Source organism: Dendropsophus ebraccatus, chromosome 8 (assembly GCF_027789765.1).
Source record: "Dendropsophus ebraccatus isolate aDenEbr1 chromosome 8, aDenEbr1.pat, whole genome shotgun sequence".
NCBI classification, from domain to species: domain Eukaryota; kingdom Metazoa; phylum Chordata; class Amphibia; order Anura; family Hylidae; genus Dendropsophus; species Dendropsophus ebraccatus.
This window is the reverse complement of record NC_091461.1, coordinates 27,644,397-27,662,766: the sequence shown is the minus strand read 5'-3', so window position 1 is coordinate 27,662,766 and position 18,370 is coordinate 27,644,397. Positions and strand designations below refer to the sequence as shown.

Genomic DNA, 18,370 nt, shown 5'->3' with positions numbered 1-18,370 from the left:
TAGACAAAGGTGGCAGCAGAGAGCACTGTGTCATACTGGAAAGAATAAACCACTTTATGAAGGACATACAGCAGAGGATAAGTACTGGAAGATTTGAGATTTGTAAAAAAAAAAAAGGTATTTACAAATCTGTATTATCTTTTGACACCAGTTGATTTGAAAACAATTATTGATCTCTGGAATACCCCTTTAATATCATATCAGCAATTAAGAGTCAAATTAAAATGATAAACAATGATAAAAATGTTTCCCAATTTTGTTTTTTTGGTTTTCATCTTTACCCTTAAAGTTAAATGGTAACTTTATTCCGCGGGTCAGATATCACAGACATACTAAACTTATGTAGTTTTTGTACTTTGCACTGTTTTTCTAAGTTTAGAAAATATGAACATCTTTAAAAACATAGATTTATCAAATTGGTGTGAAGTAAAACTGGCTCAGTTGCCCCTAGCAACCAATCAGATTCCACCTTTCATTTTCCAAAGAGTCTGTGAGAAATGAAAGGTGGAATCTGATTGGTTGCTAGGGGCAACTGAGCCAGTTTTACTTTACTTTAGTTTTTACTTTACACCAATTTGATAAATCTCCCCCATAGTCTTTATACTTCAGATATTTATGGATATGGGACAACAATTACAGATAGTGGGGAGGTGTGGCACTTCAATCTGCAGGGGGCACAGACTGGCATAAGCAAAACCTAGGCACAGACCTGATATACTTGATATGCTCTACAGCATGGGTCTCCAAACTGCGGCCCTCCAGCTGTTGCAAAACTACATTTCCCATCATGCCTGGACAGCCAAATCCAAAGCTTTAGCTGTCCAGGCATGATGGGAGTTTTAGTTTCACAACAGCTGGAGGGCCGCAGTTTGGAGACCCGTGCTCTACAGCAACTACGTTGAACAGGAAATTTTTATTGATTGTTGTGAGCATGCTCTGTGACCTGTGCAGAGGTTATTGTGCAGGGAGTGAGGTGGAACCTCTGTTATGAATATATGGGTGCTCCGTTTTGTTGAAATTTTTACTGTGTGATAACACAATGAAGGGAATAATAGCCTATTATGAGGCTCGGTGGCCAAAGTGAAATTTTATTTTTCAGACCCTTTTCGCAAGAAACAAGCGCTTGAGTCCGATCACTCCGGACTGGATTACCGGTGGCTAATAAAGTTGGATGCAGCCCTAGGGAGTCCAGGAAAACATGCATATAGCAATAGGCCACAGGCTGTATTCATGTTTTCCCGGACTGCCTAGGGCTGCATCCAACTTCTTCAGTCACCTTTATTCAAATGCTGAACAGTCGGACTCGAGCATGTTTGAGTTGCACTCATCTCTACTTTTTACAATTCAATCCTTCTCCCTGGTGGTCATGTGACTGGACTGGATGTGGCAGGATGGGGATGCGTTGAAGAAGATCCAGATCAGCTCTGCAGTGACTTTAGGTAGTTTAAAGAGAATGGGCCCATTGCAGTGTGCTGTATTGCCGTGTTTTTCAACTACAGTAGTCAAGTCCCCCAACAGGCAATGATGTGAGGATATATATATATAAAAAAAAAGAAGAATAGCTGTGATATCTGATATACTGACTATAGTTATATCACCCATGAAATACTAGGGAAATCCTCAAAACATAACTTGTTGGGGTAACCTGATGACTGAGGTTGGGAAATACTGTCTATGTTCACACTACGTAAAATAACGACAGTTGTCCGCGCCGCAAAACTACGGCTGTTGTTTTGAGGTTCCCTATAATGACTGCAATGCAATGTAACTACGGCCGTTGAATTCACACTACGTATCAAATAACGGCCGTTGTCAATTATTTCCGGCCGGTAATACTGCAACAATGGCCGTGGATTTCAATGTGGCCGCGAACGTAAAACTTATATCTGCTGAATTAAACTTTATTTTGATGTAAACATTTTTCTGAGTGGTTTCTCGGGCTGGGCGCAGTATGTAAAGTAAATGACCTGTTTCATCCCGTGTACAATCATGCTAGGAATCAAAATTAAACAACCGCCGTAGTTTCACGACTAGCCCGTACAATAGTAATTCTACGGCCGTTGTTTTGGCCTTAAAATAACGGCCGTTGAAAATAACGGCCGTTATTTTATGTAGTGTGAACATAGCCTTAGTATACATCAGCATCCCTATTTTGAATAGGATACTAAGATATACTGTACCTTGGATGAACTCTGTAACATGATGTAAAATGAGCCTTAGAGGTTGCCTAGTTATGGCTTCCTTTCATATTGACCAAGAGATAAAGACATTTTTGAATGTCTGCAACTACCAGCTTCAGATGTCTCTTCTGCCCCTAGTGTTGGTGACAGGCAGTTGAAATTTTATAATATACCTTTTCGCCTATATGATAAGAGGCAAAGGAGTAAGGAGTATCCACATATTCCACAATTGCTGTCTGTACATGGACGATGTTGTACGGACCATAATACGAAACTGCCCGCATCAAGCTCTGAAACAGTTTAACCCCCTCCCGCCACTGCACTGTAAATTAACGTCGCTGCAGCCTATGCCTGATGCTACAGCGACGTTAATTTACGCAGCAGGATGACACAGGCGCAAGAGCTGCGCCTGTGTCATCCGTGGCGAGTCCCAGCTATCAGTAATAACCAGAGACCTGCCGCAACTCTCAGCACCAGAGCCGCGCTCCGGTGCTGAGAGTTAACCCTATAGATACTGCGGTCAGCATGACTGCAGCATCTATAGGGCTTCTGAATTCTCTGTCTGGTGTCCATCGGGGGCTCTGCAAAGTGATCGCAGAGCCCCAATGGTAGCCATGGAATCTGGAAGCCTCAGGCTTCCGGTTTCCTGGCTACGGAGGCCGGCAGGTGGAGGGAGGGAAGGCTGGGCGCGTGGCCATGCGCTCTGTCCTCTCCCCTCTCTCCCCTGCCACTGTCACAAGATTGTAACAGCGGCAGGGGACAGAGGAGAGGGGGCACACATAGGGACATCGGCTTATGGGATAATTATGATCCCATAAGCTGATGTCCTAAAATGACCTGGGCATTGAGGCATCAATGACCCATGGTCGTGAAAGGGTTAAATCTTCGTGCCATAATATTGACACAGCCACGCAGCTGTTTCGGAGTTACCAGCATCATCATGAATGATGATGTCACGTGTTCCGAAGTCTGTTCCGTAGCACATCGTCACGCACTGTGCATGGAACGTGTGAATGACCCCTAAGAGTTCCATGTTAGAAAACTGGAGCTCATAGCCTTAGGCAGAACATGGCTAGTTACATATCATGAAAGAAAAAATCTGCATATTTCAGTTCTGAAGGAAAGAAATAACCAGTATCCGTATTAATTTATTAGACCCGTAATCCATTCATATTAATCATGTCTCATTAACTGTAGAGAAAAAATGTGTGAAAATGAGTATACTTCAGCGCCATACAGGCCATTCATCTTCTAAACTATGCTCAAATGGTCTTATAAATAACACAAACATACATTTGTCCCCATTATGAGATTTCATTAATATACAGTAAACTCCTGCTGGGTGAAATTGCTGCTTATTGATGGCAACGTGTATCAGCTCAGTGTGAACAGTCCTTTAGTCACTATTAAAAATTAACCGTAAGAGGCCCACTGTGGATTTTCTAGAGGGCTTCTGGCACTTCTCTGGATGATTTAGGGCATTTCAAGGTCGTCCTTTCATTCCAGTGTTCACAATGGGTAGAACAATGCAGAAAAACTCTGCATGGAGACAGTGAGAGGAGACTATTATAGGAGCCTACTGTTATGTGCGCTGAATGCAGCCGGCTGACTAGCCTGATGTTTACTATTTAAATACATCAGACTTCACAGCTGCCGCTCAGATTTCCTATAGATCTGTCCTGTACAAGGAGTAGATTAAAATGAAGCAATCAAGAGAAAAGTCAGAGAATCTCCCCTTTGTGACCTTGTGAAGGTCAAACTGTTTTACTGCATGGCTAAACAGATATAAAAATCCAATCAAAAAGACATATGGATTGCAAGCTAGCCCAAAAGAGGATCTGTCATGAAAATTTAGTTTTAATGAAATCCCTGTGCTGTATAAAATATTCGATGAAAATATGTTGCTGTGAGTGTGCAGCTTCTTCTTGCGATTGCAGCTTCATCTTATAGTTCACCATAGAGACTCTGTGGGGTCATATTTAGTAAAACCATCTAATACCATAGACACTCTTAGGCTATGTTCACACAACTTTTTTTGAGTTCCATTTAAAATGACGCCCGTCATTTTGAGTCTAAAATAACGGACGTAATTTAGCCGCCTGACCTCCCCTTAGTGCAATGACAGATGTTTGTACATTATTCTAGTTTGGGTTACTAATTGGCCTTTGGATGTGGCTTAATTAAAAAGTCCATTGAATTTAATAGTAATAGAGAAGAAATAGCAGTGAAAAGAGAAAAACTGTGTGTGAACAATTAATAAAAAACGTCCGCTGTTTGCAAAAGACGTCTGAGGATAATGATCATGTTCATTATTTTGACGTCCGCCATAAAAACGTTTGTTACTGTGTGCATTGGACGTCCTTCTTTCCATTGACTTCATTGTATTACCATTGCAGTCAGTTAAATCGCGGCAAAAATGGACGTTATTACAAATCGCAAAATCGGCCACATTTTCTCTATTTTTGACGTTGTGTGAACATAGCCTAACCGTGGAATGTCAGAAAGGCCACATATATTTTTTGTGTATCTTGTTTTAGGCAAAGATGTGCATAACTTTTTCCTTTTTTATACCAGTTTTGCCACTTTTGGAAAAAGTTAAACATTTTGAAGAAAGAAAAACCTTTTGTAGCAAGAAAATGGCCTCCGTGAACAAGTGGATTTACTATAATTTACCCTGGAAATCTACTCATTCATTGCTAACATAGATTTCAGTTTGGAGTTGCATGTACAGACAAGGATGTGCCAAATATAGGGAGGTGGTATTTGCCCCTTACATCTTAAATAGGTTCCCCAGAAAATAGGATTAACCATTGAGGGCAGGGGGTGTGGAGAACATAATAATAAAGTTATACTTACCCATCCCAGTGCCGCTGCAGCATCCCGACGTCACCTCCAGTTTTCTCCTGGCTCTTGTGTTGTCACCACCTCCTGTCTCTGATTGGCTGAGCAGGCTGTAAGATTGGACTGTGAGATACAGGACAAAAGCTAGTGACTCTGATGCTGTGCTGCAGGGGCATGGGTGGGTGTAACTTCTTTATTTTGTCCCCACCACCCCCTGCCCTCACTGATTTTTAACCTTTGCCCGGAATTCTCCTTTAACACATTTGGCTCAGATCACTCCGGTGTTTTTTGTTGAAGACTTTTTTAGAAAACAACAATCTTAGTAAATTTTTTCAAATAGCTTTTTATACCTGTTTTAAGCCCATTTTGTTTTATTGTGTGAGGCTATGTTCACACACCATTAAATTGACAGCCGTTTTTAATGGACGTCCATAATTTCACTGGAAATAATTGCTGTAATTTTATAACAATGGCCGTTATTATATAAAAATGTCCCTCGTTACTAAAATAAAGGGCATTATTTGCGTGTTTTGATCACCTATTCACACATTGTTTTTATTTTCACTCAAACTTATGGCCGTATTTTGTATTTATTTAACTGTGTGTGAACATAGCCTAAATGTTTTAAATTAATGTTCACCTTATGGTAAAAATAGCATTAAAGTGACACTGTCACCCCCTTTTTGCATTGGGTACATTGTGCAGTTTTCATACCTTATTCTATATTATACCTCATAGTCCTTGTTCCAGAAAAAAGTGATCTTTTATCATCTGTGGATTGTGCTACCTGGACGGGGCTTCACGGGCAAAGTACCACTTCGTACCGCCCAGAGCGCCACCATAGACCCGCCCCCATTACTGCATAGGCCCCGCCTCCTCAGTGGCCATTGGTATGGGCCGACCTAGAGGGGCTGGCGCCTAGACATTTAGGCTGGCCTATGCCTACATCACAGGGCGGGGCCCATGGTGGTGATGTGTGCGGGGCTAAGTGGCGCTTCGGCTGTGAACCCCTGCCCATGTAGCACAATTCACAGATGATAAAAGATGACTTTTTACTTGAACAAGCACCATGACGTAACAAATAAAATAAGATATGAAAACTGCTAAACGTACCCTTTACACCTGTGTAGAGAAGTCAGAATGCAAAAAGGGTGTGACAGTGTCACTTTAAGGTTATGTTCCCACTTTGGGAACATATCGGACCAAGGGGGCCATCTCATTAAATAGATGGCCGCCAATAAAAATCATGTTCTATGTTCCCACAATGTAAAGTTGTCTGTTGTCATTATCAATAGACAGCCATAATTTTGTGCTAAGATCCAGTGGTAGGAACATAGCCTTAGGCTATGTTTCCACATTATCTTTTTTGAGACGTTTGATGGCCATCTCTTAGGACGACTGTCATTTTGAGGCCAAATAACGGCCGTTATTTCATAATTATAGCTGTGATTATACAAATAACGTCTGTTGCAATAAAATAACGGCCATTATCTGGCCTCAAAATGACAGCCAACATATGCCCCAATAAAGTGTGGGAACATTGTCTAACTTTGTTCTTTGGGTCATACCATTAGACGGGGCACATTGGATTCCAAGAGTCCACCCTCTCTCTATATAACAACAAGACTCGGCTTTGGTAGTAAATTCTAACGGACAGATCAGAGCTCCCAAAGCTCCATTTCCCTTCTACGGTCTTCAAATGTAAACTAGTAAAACACACAGAATTGCTAAATTTGAGTTAATGGTAATGAGCAGAATGTATATAACAGCTGTAACTCTTGTTCGGGGATTGTCTCATTACTTGTCATGAAATATATGAGCAGTGCAGAAGAAATACAGCGGAGATAAAATAGGGGAACTGGTGGAGATGAGACAAGGGTGCGCCGCTCATAAATTGTGTCAAGCGCTGTGCAAATGGTAGTACCAAACAATAGGAGATAGGACGGAACATTGGCTATGTATTGTACCGATAAATAATGCTGATACACACTGTATATACAATATAAGTAATCTGGCTGTATCCTGTAAACGTAAATAATACCACACCATATAAAGACAGCGCATTACATCAGTACATATACACAAACAGAAGTGTGTGGAAAAACTTGGGTTTTGCAGAACATTTGGAAAGTTGAACAGATTTGTAGTTTACTTCTATTTAAAAATATCAAGTCTTCCTGTACTGATCAGCTGCTGTATGCCCTGCAGGAAGTGGTATATTCTTTCCAATCTGACATAGTGTTCTTTGCTGCCCCCTCTGTCCGTCATGGGCACTGCCTAAAGCAGGAAAGGGGATTTTCTGCTGCTCTGGACAGTTCCTGACATGGACAGAGGTGGCAGCAGAGAACACTGTGTCAGACTGGAAAGAATACATCACTCCCTGCAGGACACACAGCAGCTGATAAGTACTGGATGACTTGAGATTTTTACATACTAGTAAACTACAAATCTATATGACTTTCTGACACCAACTGATTTGAAAGAAAAAAAAAAAATCCCAGGAGTCCCCCTTTAACTAAAAAGCTTGGTAAAGATAAGACTTTAGGTAGAGGCAATTAAGATCATTACAATTCCACATCGTGGATGGTCATAAAAACTTACCAGCATGTGGTGGCCAATATGGCAGCTTTAACCCAATGGCACGGCCTTGAAGATCCCAGGTGGGTATACAGTAGTTTCATCTACATTTGCAACTTGGAACCATACCATATGGGAGCTTCAATATATATCTATAGATGTATCAATCTATATAGGTAGTGTATACAGTGGCGAGTGATAGGGCTAGACTATAACATCAGCCTAACATCAGGTATGTTACATAATATATACCTGCATATAATATATTTGTAATGTAACCAAATATTTTTTTGTGTTGAACAGATTTTTCTCAACAACTCATTTGCTCTGGACTCTTCCTGGATCCACCCGGCTGAGGAGTTGATATTATTTCAGGGACTTGAGAAGCCGACTCGCAGGACGAATCAAGTAACCATGGCTATATCGAGACCATCTACTGCCTCCAGGCCATTGCACACAGTCATATTAGCTCCACAAAGAGTAACAGGTTGGTGACAGCTGACAAATTGTTTGTCTTGTTTGTTAGGAAGGCGTCTATGTACAGGAGACAATTAGGTGACAAGTCTGACAAGTTTCCGACATTAAGTTGGGCTAATCTAAAGATATAATGCTGGTAAACATCAGCCCTCGGGCGATTCTCTCATGTCAAGTTGTTTAGAAGTTTTTGAAGTCATTTATCAGTTGCGGACATAGCAGAACTTAGTCTTCTTCCATATGACATTTAATGCTATAACTTTTCATAAAACAACATGAGCCCATAGGCCACAGCCTATGATGAGCATGAAGTCTTGAACTCATAATACAGACAGTAATTTTATGGCCATCTGTAGGCAAGCTTACGTAGGTAGGTGGCTACTCTTAAAGTATCACTGTTGTTTAAATTCTTTTTGCAGAAATCAATAGTACAGGCGATTTTAGGAAACATTGTAATTGGGTTTATTAACCGAAAAATGCATTTTTGTCATGAAAAAGCAGTTTGAAGCTCTCCCCCCTGTCTTCATAGTTCTCTATGGAGAGGGGAGGGGTGGAGGGGGATGAGGCAACAAAAAAGGACAACAAAGAGTTCATTTACAGCTACTTCACGAGGCTATCTCCTCTGAAGTCAGCACTGACCTCTCTGACCTCTGAATACTGGCTTTCACACAGGTCCCACTGTGTAATCCTTTGTTCTCCGCTCTCTGCTGGCGACTAATCTCCCTCCTCCCCTCTCCGCTCTCCATAGAATACACAGGGCCCGACTAATGTAAAAGAGTCGAGATTTCCTGATAATGAGCAGTGAATGAGAGGAGGAAGGGGGGCTGGGGAAAGTCTTTTTGAATGCAGATAATGGCATATTTTTCTAATAAACTCAATTACACAGTTTCTTAAAATCGCCTGGACTATAGATTTCTGGGAAAAAAAAGACAGTGACACTTTAAGTGATGTCTGCAGATACACAGGGCTGTCATCAAAAACATCTGATCCTCTCTTTAAGGATACCTATCACTTTATCGTGAGGCAGGATAAGATGTGAAAGTGCCAACAGGTAGGCCCTGTCTCTCCTGACGCAAGAGAGATACAAGAACTCACGGAAATGGCATAGACTGCAGTCTATGGTGCTTTTGGATGTTGCCATACCTCCCAGGAGAGACAGCCTACCTGTTGGCAAGTTAACATCATATCCTGCCATGCCAAAAGAGTTGTAGGTACCCTTTAATCAAATTTCAGTGGGACATCAGTTCCTAATGTTGAGCATTCAAAATGCATACTTATCTACACATCCATATAGTAGAGCCCAGTGACCAGAATGGAAACGGAAAAGATTTCACAATTATGTTAAAATATTTAAGGGAATATTTAAGGGAAAAAAAAAACTAACCAAAAGAATCCTTCAAAGATTATTTTTAACATAAAAACGTGGTCATTTTCTGATGACACGTTCCCTTTAAATCAGCAGGCAATTGACCAGTGTAGCCCTATAGCTTAAAAATAAGTAAATAAAACTTTTCTAATTTCAACTAATCCCTTTAAAGGGAAACTATCAGCAGGTTAGAAGAATCTAACCTACCTATATGTCTCTATAGGGCACAGAAGATGAAGGTAGATTTTCTTACTTTGATCCTCTGCATCTTTTTTCGGTAACTTTGTAGTTTATAATATATGTGTTAGGAAGGGGACTGGGCAGACAAATAGACAGTGCAGTCCCTGCTGCTTACACCCGCCCCAGCTGTCCCTACCTGCTTGCCACACTCTGCCCTAGGCGGCAGCGGACAACTTGGCGGCGTTCCCTCACCTGAGGTAAAGTGAGGCACACAAGACAAGATGAATACACACAATAAAGGGTAGTCAGCAGTCCAAGTCAGCAACGTTCGGTATACTCAGGTATAAAATCAGAGTCCAAAAAGAATAGTCGCAGTCTAAAAGCCAGAGGTCAGGAAAACAGGATAAACAGGTCAGAGGAATGCTAGCTCAAGATACACTAGGGTTACTAGGCTCTTTCACAGACACTGGAGCTGATACAAGTGCAGGTACTTGTGGAACTAGGAGTCCCAGCCTGGCCCAGTTACCGACAGCTGACTGGTAGAGTCACCTGTCAATCAAAATCACTAAGATCACCAACACCTAATGCTAATGGGCCAGGGAAGTAACACCCTGGCCACTGCTACATCAAGGAATAGCAGAGCAGAAAACAAGAAGCAGTCTGACTGCTATGGACGCTACCGGCGCGCACCTAGCAACTGGCCCGAGCCGTTGTTACGTACCGAAGTCCTAACAATATGCAAATGCGGTGGTTTAGTGCAATGGTGGCGCGACAAACACCTCCATTACACCAATCCGACCTAGCTGGCTTGGACATTTTATTAAATATTGGGTCTGTGTTTTGCGGTAATATTACTATGGCATCCATCACTTCTATGCTCCTTCTAATATTCATTAAAAGGGGCGGGCTGGCTGGGCCATATCGGTAGCATTGAGGGTGGTAGTCCCACTACCGGTACACCAAACCACCTCATTTACTACAAAGTTTTCAAAAACGGATCAAAGTAAGAAACTTCCCTTCATCCTCAGCGCCCTGTGTGCTATAGAGACATATTGGCAGGTTAGATTCCTGCTGAGGGTTCCCCTTTAAGGAGCAGGGTAAGCTGGTCATGAACCTACATCAGGCAGTCACGGAAGAGAGAGCGCTCGGAACATTGAGTTTTTCCTGCTCCGTTTTGGCGTTTATAACATAAAGGAAATCTTCTTCCTATCTAACATTAGTATTTTGGCAGAAGTAAACTTAATAAAGTCATTGTTATTTTCTTCTCTGTTGCACTAATCATATTTCTTTTTTTTGTCCGCCACCATTTTTGTTATTTATTGAGTATTGGATACATAACAGATTTAGTCACACCGCATGAGAAGCCGTATTCGATTTGTGTCACCAAACCTTATTGATTGCGTCTTGTGTCTATTAGCTTCCTTCCATGGATCCGCACAGACAATTCTCTTGTTTTATGTAGCCGGCGTAACCCTGATTCTCCCAAGCAGAGGTGGCTTAAATAACACGCAAGAACAATAAATAGTTTTAATTTGCTTTCTATTGCTCGATGTGCTGTGTCAATGTATTTGTTATTTCCTCCGGTTGCAATTTATTTTGATTTATTCCTACATAAAACTATATGTTATATAATAGCAATAAGGCCGGTGCTCCTCTCTTCAGTATGGCGCTCGCCGCGTAACGCGCTCACTATGAATTCTAATACTATTCGATGTCAAGACGGGAACGAGAGGAGTTGATTAGCTCAAGGTCATCTGGAGTCTTGCTTGCCGCTAAGTAAAAGCGTGATGCATTTTATCTATTACTCAGTGAAGTATGGCCGGTGTACAATAAGGAGAGTAAAAGGCAGACATTTAAGGAGGTTAAAATTTATATTTTGACATACTCTTTTTTCCAAGCAGAAATATTTCCCAGGTCTGTCTGCTACTGATACCTATAAACGATGATAGAATAAATCAGCCGACTTCAAGATTTGCATTAAAAGGAACCAGTAATGTTGGCAATAAAAGTTCTACCTGCATAAAAAGCCTGAAAAGCTAAACTGATATTTTTGTAGAATTTTTTTTTGAAGAACCAATAATTTATTCATTTTAACCTCTGCTTATTTAGGCGTCCGCTGGGCTCAGAATGAGCAAAGGTTTACATGAATAAATGATTATACTTCATATTTTCCTACAAAGCCACCTATCAATCTGCTCAGCTTCCCCTGCATTATGTGATTGAACTACATTATAAATGTGATGGGTTCCCTTTTATACGGGGTGCCTCCCATCTTAGAGGATAAAAAAGAGGGACCCACCTGTCCATGTGGCCGTTTGGCTGACCAGACATGGTTTATCTAGTGATAGAAAAAGGAGGGTCCCATGCTCAACCAACTTCAGGAAACTTTATTGTACTCTACTGCATTCAAATATTTCTTATTTAGTTTAAAGAGGTACTCTGGAGAAAATGTATGTTTTTTAAATTAACTAGTGCCGGAAAGTTATACAAATTTGTAAATCACTTCTAAATGGTACCTTGGATTATGAGTAATGTGGTTTGCGAACAGTCTGTATTACTAAAAAAATGTAACTCTGTATATGAGCAAAGTTTTGTACTATCAGCCCCCCCCCCCCACCCCTTGTGTCCTCATCAGGATATTGCTGGTACTGTACTGGGCGAAGGGGCTTGGCAGAACCAGTTCACCTGCATACTGCAAGTTTCCTTACCGTCCACTGCGATCCACTATGGAAGGGCACTTATGGTAACTATGCAGGGGCACTTATGGGCACTATGCAGGGGCACCTATCCTATGGGCACTATGCAGGGGCACTTATGGGCACTATGCAGGGGCACTTATGGTCACTATGCAGGGGCACCTATCCTATGGGCACTATGCAGGGGCACTTATGGGCACTATGCAGAGGCAGTTATGGGCACTATGCAGGGGCACTTATGCAGGGGCACTTATGGTCACTATGCAGGGGCACTTATGCAGGGGCACTTATGGTCACTATGCAGGGGCACTTATGGTCACTATGCAGGGGCACTTATGGTCACTATGTTGAAAGACAAACGACTGCAGACCGCTGCTATCCTTTATCGGCTGCCCGGATGATCTAGCTCCCCGCGGCCTCCCCTGCACTTACCTGCTCGCTGCCTCTGTGTATAATAGCGAGCGGGGAACAAGGAGCAAATGAGCGCTGACAGAGCTCGTTTGCTCCTCCAGGCGCCCCGTGTAATAGGGACTTTAGCAATAGTACTGAAGCGCCAGTAAAGACTTATATAGGTGCCCTGTTACAGTATTGCACAGATCACATGTACAGAGCTATAATATGGCCAAGTGCATGAGCCCAAACATCACAAATACAATAAACATGAGAACAAGAAAAAATATACTCTAACCATATTGTTTCAACACATGAAAATGCAGATCATCGCCTCGCATTCTAAATGCATTTATAAAATGTGTAAAAAAGCATGGACAAGATGGATGCAATTTGGTTAAAAACCCTTCCAGCAGTCTACAGAGTAGCCTAATGTTCAGAAGTCTACACTCAGATATTATTAGAAGGGGTATCCATTATATCATTAAGTCACAGCTTTTTACTAATGTAATCCACTTCCAGAGCTGTCCATTAAACTGATAATGTTATTTCAGAAAAAGAAGGGAAAACTATGTATACTGTATATGTGTGAATCAATGGGCCCAGCTCCCTTCTACGCTTAGTGTTAGTGCTGCCCTGACAGATAACATGGAAGAGCATGTGACCATGCCCCGTCTCTACTGTTCTCCATAGGCACATGGCACATAGGCATGGTCAGGCCCGCTTCTGCCATGAGGCGGAATGAGTATTCCGCCTCAGGCGGCAGCTTCTGCGCTCCTGCAGGGGGCGGCAGACAGCAGCCCTGCAGCCGCTTGCCTGTCCTGTCATCAGTGCTCACCACTGTACCCCGCCGGGCTCCCGCGCCGTCAGCCAGCATCTCCCTTTGCCCTTCAGCTTGTGGTGAGTGTCGGCGAGGGCTGCAGACGGATCGGTGCGCGCGGGAGCGCCGGGGGGGGGGGGTATTCCTATAAGGGCTGCATTCCCATGTCGAGGAATGCCTGTAACCGGAGTCTCCCCCGTCCGGACAGCATCTGATAAGATGCTGAGAGCGGGGGAGAACTGTACTGATATGTGCGATGCTGTAATGAATCAGCCGCGCGTGGTGCTGTCATTACAGCGCGGCACATATCAATAGAGTTCTCCCCCGCTCTCAGCATCTTATCAGATGCTGTCCGGGCAGGGGAGACTCCGGTTACAGGCATTCCTCGCCGACACTCACCACAGGCTGAAGGGCAAAGGGAGATGCTGGCTGACGGGAGCCCGGCGGGGTACAGTGGTGAATGAGTGGTGGTGATGGTGGGGGGGGGAGGCAGGGGGGGTCGCTAGTGTGGGGCGGCCGCCTGAGGTTTGCCTCAGGCGGCAGAGACCACAGAAACGGCCCTGGGCATGGTCACATGCTCCTCCATGTCGGCCACCTTATGGACAGACTCACCACAGAGCAGGGCAGCACAGCCTGGAGAAGGGGAGTCTGATTTTAGCTTTACACCGGGAATTGCTGTCAGTATGTACAGTAAGTACACTTGTTCATACACATTATGTTAGGATTGAAAACAAAGGCTATGTTTACACACTGTTGAAATTTAGTGGATGGTCATCATTTTATGACAAATAATGGATGTTCTTTCATAACAACGGCCAATGTTTTAAAATAACACCAATTATTTCCAATTAAATGACGGTGATCCACTAGATTTCAACAGTGTGTGAACATAGCCTATCTGTGTTTTCAGTCCACTCCTGGTTTTGGTTACAATATGAGGACCAAAATACTGATCAAAAATATTGTGTGTGAACATAGCCTTACGAATTCCGTACACTGAACAATTTTACTATAAAGTGGCCAACCCCTTTAATGCTTGCTTAGTGGTAGCATATCCCGTGTATAAGCAAGTGTATATCTCTACCCTGACTGTGTGGTTAGGTGTTTCTATGCCTCATTTCTATGTGTCTTTTATTGATGACATGGCTTACATGTTAGGAGGTGGTGAAGGCAGTGACCAAATCCAAACTCCAATCCATCAGATTTCCAGAGAGAGATGTGATTTGTCGCTCCACAGAACACGATTCCATTGCTGCAGAGTCCAGTGGTGGCGGCTTTACATGACTCCATCTGATGCTTGTCATTATGCATGGTGATGTGAGGCTTGCATACAGCTGCTCGGCCATAGAGACCCATGCCATAAAGCTGCGTTGGGGGCACGACTTTTGTTCTGATGTTGATTCCAGATGAGGTGCATTGTCACCTAATCACCATACACCTTTGTATATAGTGTATCCTAATACATCACAGAACCATTATTACTTTTATTTTATATCATATGGCTTTTAGGATGATTTTATCCTAGCCTCAGTTTGGATGTGCATTTCTAGCTCACTTCAATTGAAGTTAATAGATCTGAGTTGTAATACCACACACAACCTGAGGACAGGGGTGGTGCTGTTTTTGCAAGAAAGTAACTATGACTTTTTGTAATTCTGGATAACCCCTTTAATAGAAGTGTTATAACAAAGCCGATGTTTAGTACTTTTTAATCCTTAAAGTGTTGCAGTCGTTACAAAAAACTTTTGACGTGTCATCGAGACATGTCAAAAGTTTGGATCGGTCCAGGTCTGAGTGTTCAGTAATGGTTGGGAGAAGACCACACTAAGCACAGTCCTCTCCCAGAGTTAGAAAAAAAAGAGTCGGGCTCCATAGAGCTCCATTATAAGTCCAAGTCTTTTTTTCTCTTTTTTTCTAGCGGGAAGAGGATGCGCTGCAGCTGTGCTCTTCTCCCTGCTTGTTGTCCTAATTGGTACAGGTGTGAACACTCAGACCTGGACCTTTGAAAACTTTTGACATGTCTCTATGACATGTTACAAGTGTTTTGTAATGACAGTGACACTAAAGGCAGAGTAACGTTATCTGTTAAAGGGAATGTACCATCAGCTACAAGATATTTACATGATTAGATCGGTGCCGACCTGGTTCAAAAAAAGGACCACACATTGATAACACCACAATAATAAAATATAGATTTTATTCAAAAAAAAAATAAATGTAACAAATGTAACAAGATCAAGATTTCCTCAGTGCTTTATGTGAGAACAGGACATTACAGTGACTTTATTTATCATTCTACTTATTATCTGCTCATAGAGCCAATCCTTCATAAACGCCCCATCACACCAAACCATCTGGAGCGGAGGCAGCAGACAGCTGCTGACTATAATGGGCAGTCCGGACGATCTAAGAATCATTGTCCGGGCAGCCCCTACCGCTGATCCCCACAGCCCCTCCCACTGTAATAACACAGACAGCGAGCAGGGAACAAGGAAAAAACTCGCTTCCCCCTAGTATTGTGCTGTTTAATACTCCCTTTAGTAATAATGTATACATTATGTGTTCTCCTCCCTTCTGGTGGGCTTCAGCTTTCCTTATATTATATGAATATCCTCTCATCTGAATGGCAGCCATGTAATAATACTAGTCAAGTAATATAAGTCAGGACTAGAGATGAGCGCACTTGAGTACTGTATGCTTATCTCAGTACACAAGAAAGGCCTGACGGACCAAAGCTTCCCTCAGCAATATTAACTATGATGAGACAATCCCTTTAAGTATACAAACAAAAATAGAAGAAACGACTCAGACACGGCAATTAATGTGAAATAATATGAAGTTTTTATTGTATGTGGTTGTTACCTCCCAGTACAGCGGCACTCAGGACAGGAAAAAACCCCAGTGGGGAAAACCTGCAGGGAAGCCATGGCCGCTGTACTACCCTTCCTCTGGCATACTAAGGGAGGTAACACTATAACATTTCTGTAGTGTGTGTGAGTGTGTGTGTGTGTGTGTCTGTGTGTGTGTGTGGGGGGGGGGGGGTAGGTGGGTGTGGGTAGGTGGGTGTGTGTGTGGGTGGGTGGTTGTGGGGGTGGGTGGGTGTGTTGGTGACAATGTATGTTGGTGTATGAATAAAATAAAAAAGGATACCTCATTGCTGATCTTGGCTTTGGGATCCTCTTCTCCTTGATGTTCTTCATTCTTCCTCACCGGAATCCTCCTCTGTGTCTGTCTGGCAGATTTCCCCCTTGCACGGATGGAGCTGGAGGGCCTTACACAGGGAGCAAGACGGAGGGATCCTCGATGGGCCATAGGTGGTGAATTCCTTAGGATCCCTCAGGTAGTAGCGAATGGCCCAGCTGTGGTGGATCTTCCTCTCCCTTCTCCAGGCCCAATGCAAGGGTTCTTCTGCCATGACCTAGAATGAAAGAGAATATACATTACAATAATAATATTACCACAGACGCTGCATCAAGACTGGAGAGATTTATTATCTCTTTACTCACCAGATCACAGGTGGTCCGGTCCACCCAAGCACGAAATCCGATACGGAGGAGCAACTGGTTGCGTCTATGGAGAAGTTCTTCTTTCTTCGCAGTCCAGGTGGTTCCTCCGGTCCAGGCGTAGATCTCTCGCCGAAAATCTTCCTCATCTTCCTCCAACTGGTTTGCTAGGAACCTGTCAGAAAATATTACAATAGAAGATGAAACATGTCAGAACAGTGTAGGGCCGATAAGGTGTAAGGAAACAAAGACCTGGTTATCTAAGTGATAATAAAAGATACTCACAGAGCTGGAAAAAAGTTCCTTCTATATTCCTCGGTACATAGGTGTCCTCTCCGAAGGTACACGAGGACCATGGCCAGGAGGTACTAGAGGGAGGAGAAAGACAGTGAGAGGTCACTATAGATTTCATATAGAAGCCAAAGAATATAAAGCAATAACCAAATCACCTTTACTCTATTGCTATTCTACATATAGTGTTAGGCTATGTTCACACAACGTGAATTTTATGTTAACCAAATAATACAAAATTTATTTTGTACTGCAGTCAATGGCATCCCGGCTGGAGCCGTATGCACTTAGTATACGCTCCAGCCAGGATCCCTAGTGGCCGCAGCAAAAACTGACATGTCACACAATGGAGTGTGCAATGGTGAATAGGGATGCGGGCACACAGAAGCGCCAGCATTCCAACTCAACAGAAATGAAGATCATCTGGCCAGTACTGCAGTACGGGCCGGGATGATCTTCACTGACACTGGCCGTTCTGTGACATGGCCAGGTCACAGAACGGCCGGTGTTTTACATAGTGTGAACCCGGCCTTTTAATACCTTATCCGAGATCCTCATACAGCGATCCCTGGCCAGGAAGGTGTTGATGTTGATGTCGTCCAGGAGGCTGATGAATGCGTCCATCTCTTCCTGCTGGGGGGTCCGCTCCTTCTTCTTCCTCTTCTGGGCCTCTTCCTGGGTGGTAGATGCTGCACTGTGGTAGAAGGGTAAGATATTACATTACTAATAGTCTAATGGTAACAATATCCAATACAGAAAATACATGTTAAATACTCTTAAATTTTTTTTTATAAAAATGGACTGTATGACATTATGTCCAACCACCACCATACACTGATATCTGTCTTTTCTAGGCTTCCATTGTAATATAACAGTAAACTGTGCAGTAGTTCTTGATACTGGGGGCCTCTACATGGAATAGTACAGTCTGCTCTGCTGTTCTATGTATCAAACAAAATAATATTGTATATGGCCGGAGCTTTACCAATGCCATCTGAAAAAATCCTATTTAATAAAATAATTTAGTTACATGTGTTACATTACTGTAGATC

General features: G+C 42.7%; 2 protein-coding genes across 2 annotated transcripts in view; one reads left to right on the top strand and one right to left on the bottom strand.

The window, feature by feature from the left end:
• Positions 1 to 18,370, top strand: part of TCERG1L (transcription elongation regulator 1 like) — a 176,765-nt gene that overhangs the window by 19,288 nt on the left and 139,107 nt on the right. Inside the window, exon 3 of the mRNA XM_069980063.1 lies at positions 7,902 to 8,085. Coding sequence (XP_069836164.1) covers positions 7,902 to 8,085 — 184 coding nt within the window. The remainder of the gene's footprint in view (positions 1 to 7,901; positions 8,086 to 18,370) is intronic.
• LOC138799191 (speedy protein 1-A-like) overlaps positions 16,605 to 18,370 on the bottom strand; it is a 2,578-nt gene continuing 812 nt past the window's right edge. Inside the window, exons 2-5 of the mRNA XM_069980065.1 lie at positions 17,859 to 18,012; positions 17,313 to 17,395; positions 17,031 to 17,202; positions 16,605 to 16,942 (exon numbers count right to left, since the gene is read on the bottom strand). Coding sequence (XP_069836166.1) covers positions 16,721 to 16,942; positions 17,031 to 17,202; positions 17,313 to 17,395; positions 17,859 to 18,012 — 631 coding nt within the window. The 3' untranslated portion in view covers positions 16,605 to 16,720. The remainder of the gene's footprint in view (positions 16,943 to 17,030; positions 17,203 to 17,312; positions 17,396 to 17,858; positions 18,013 to 18,370) is intronic.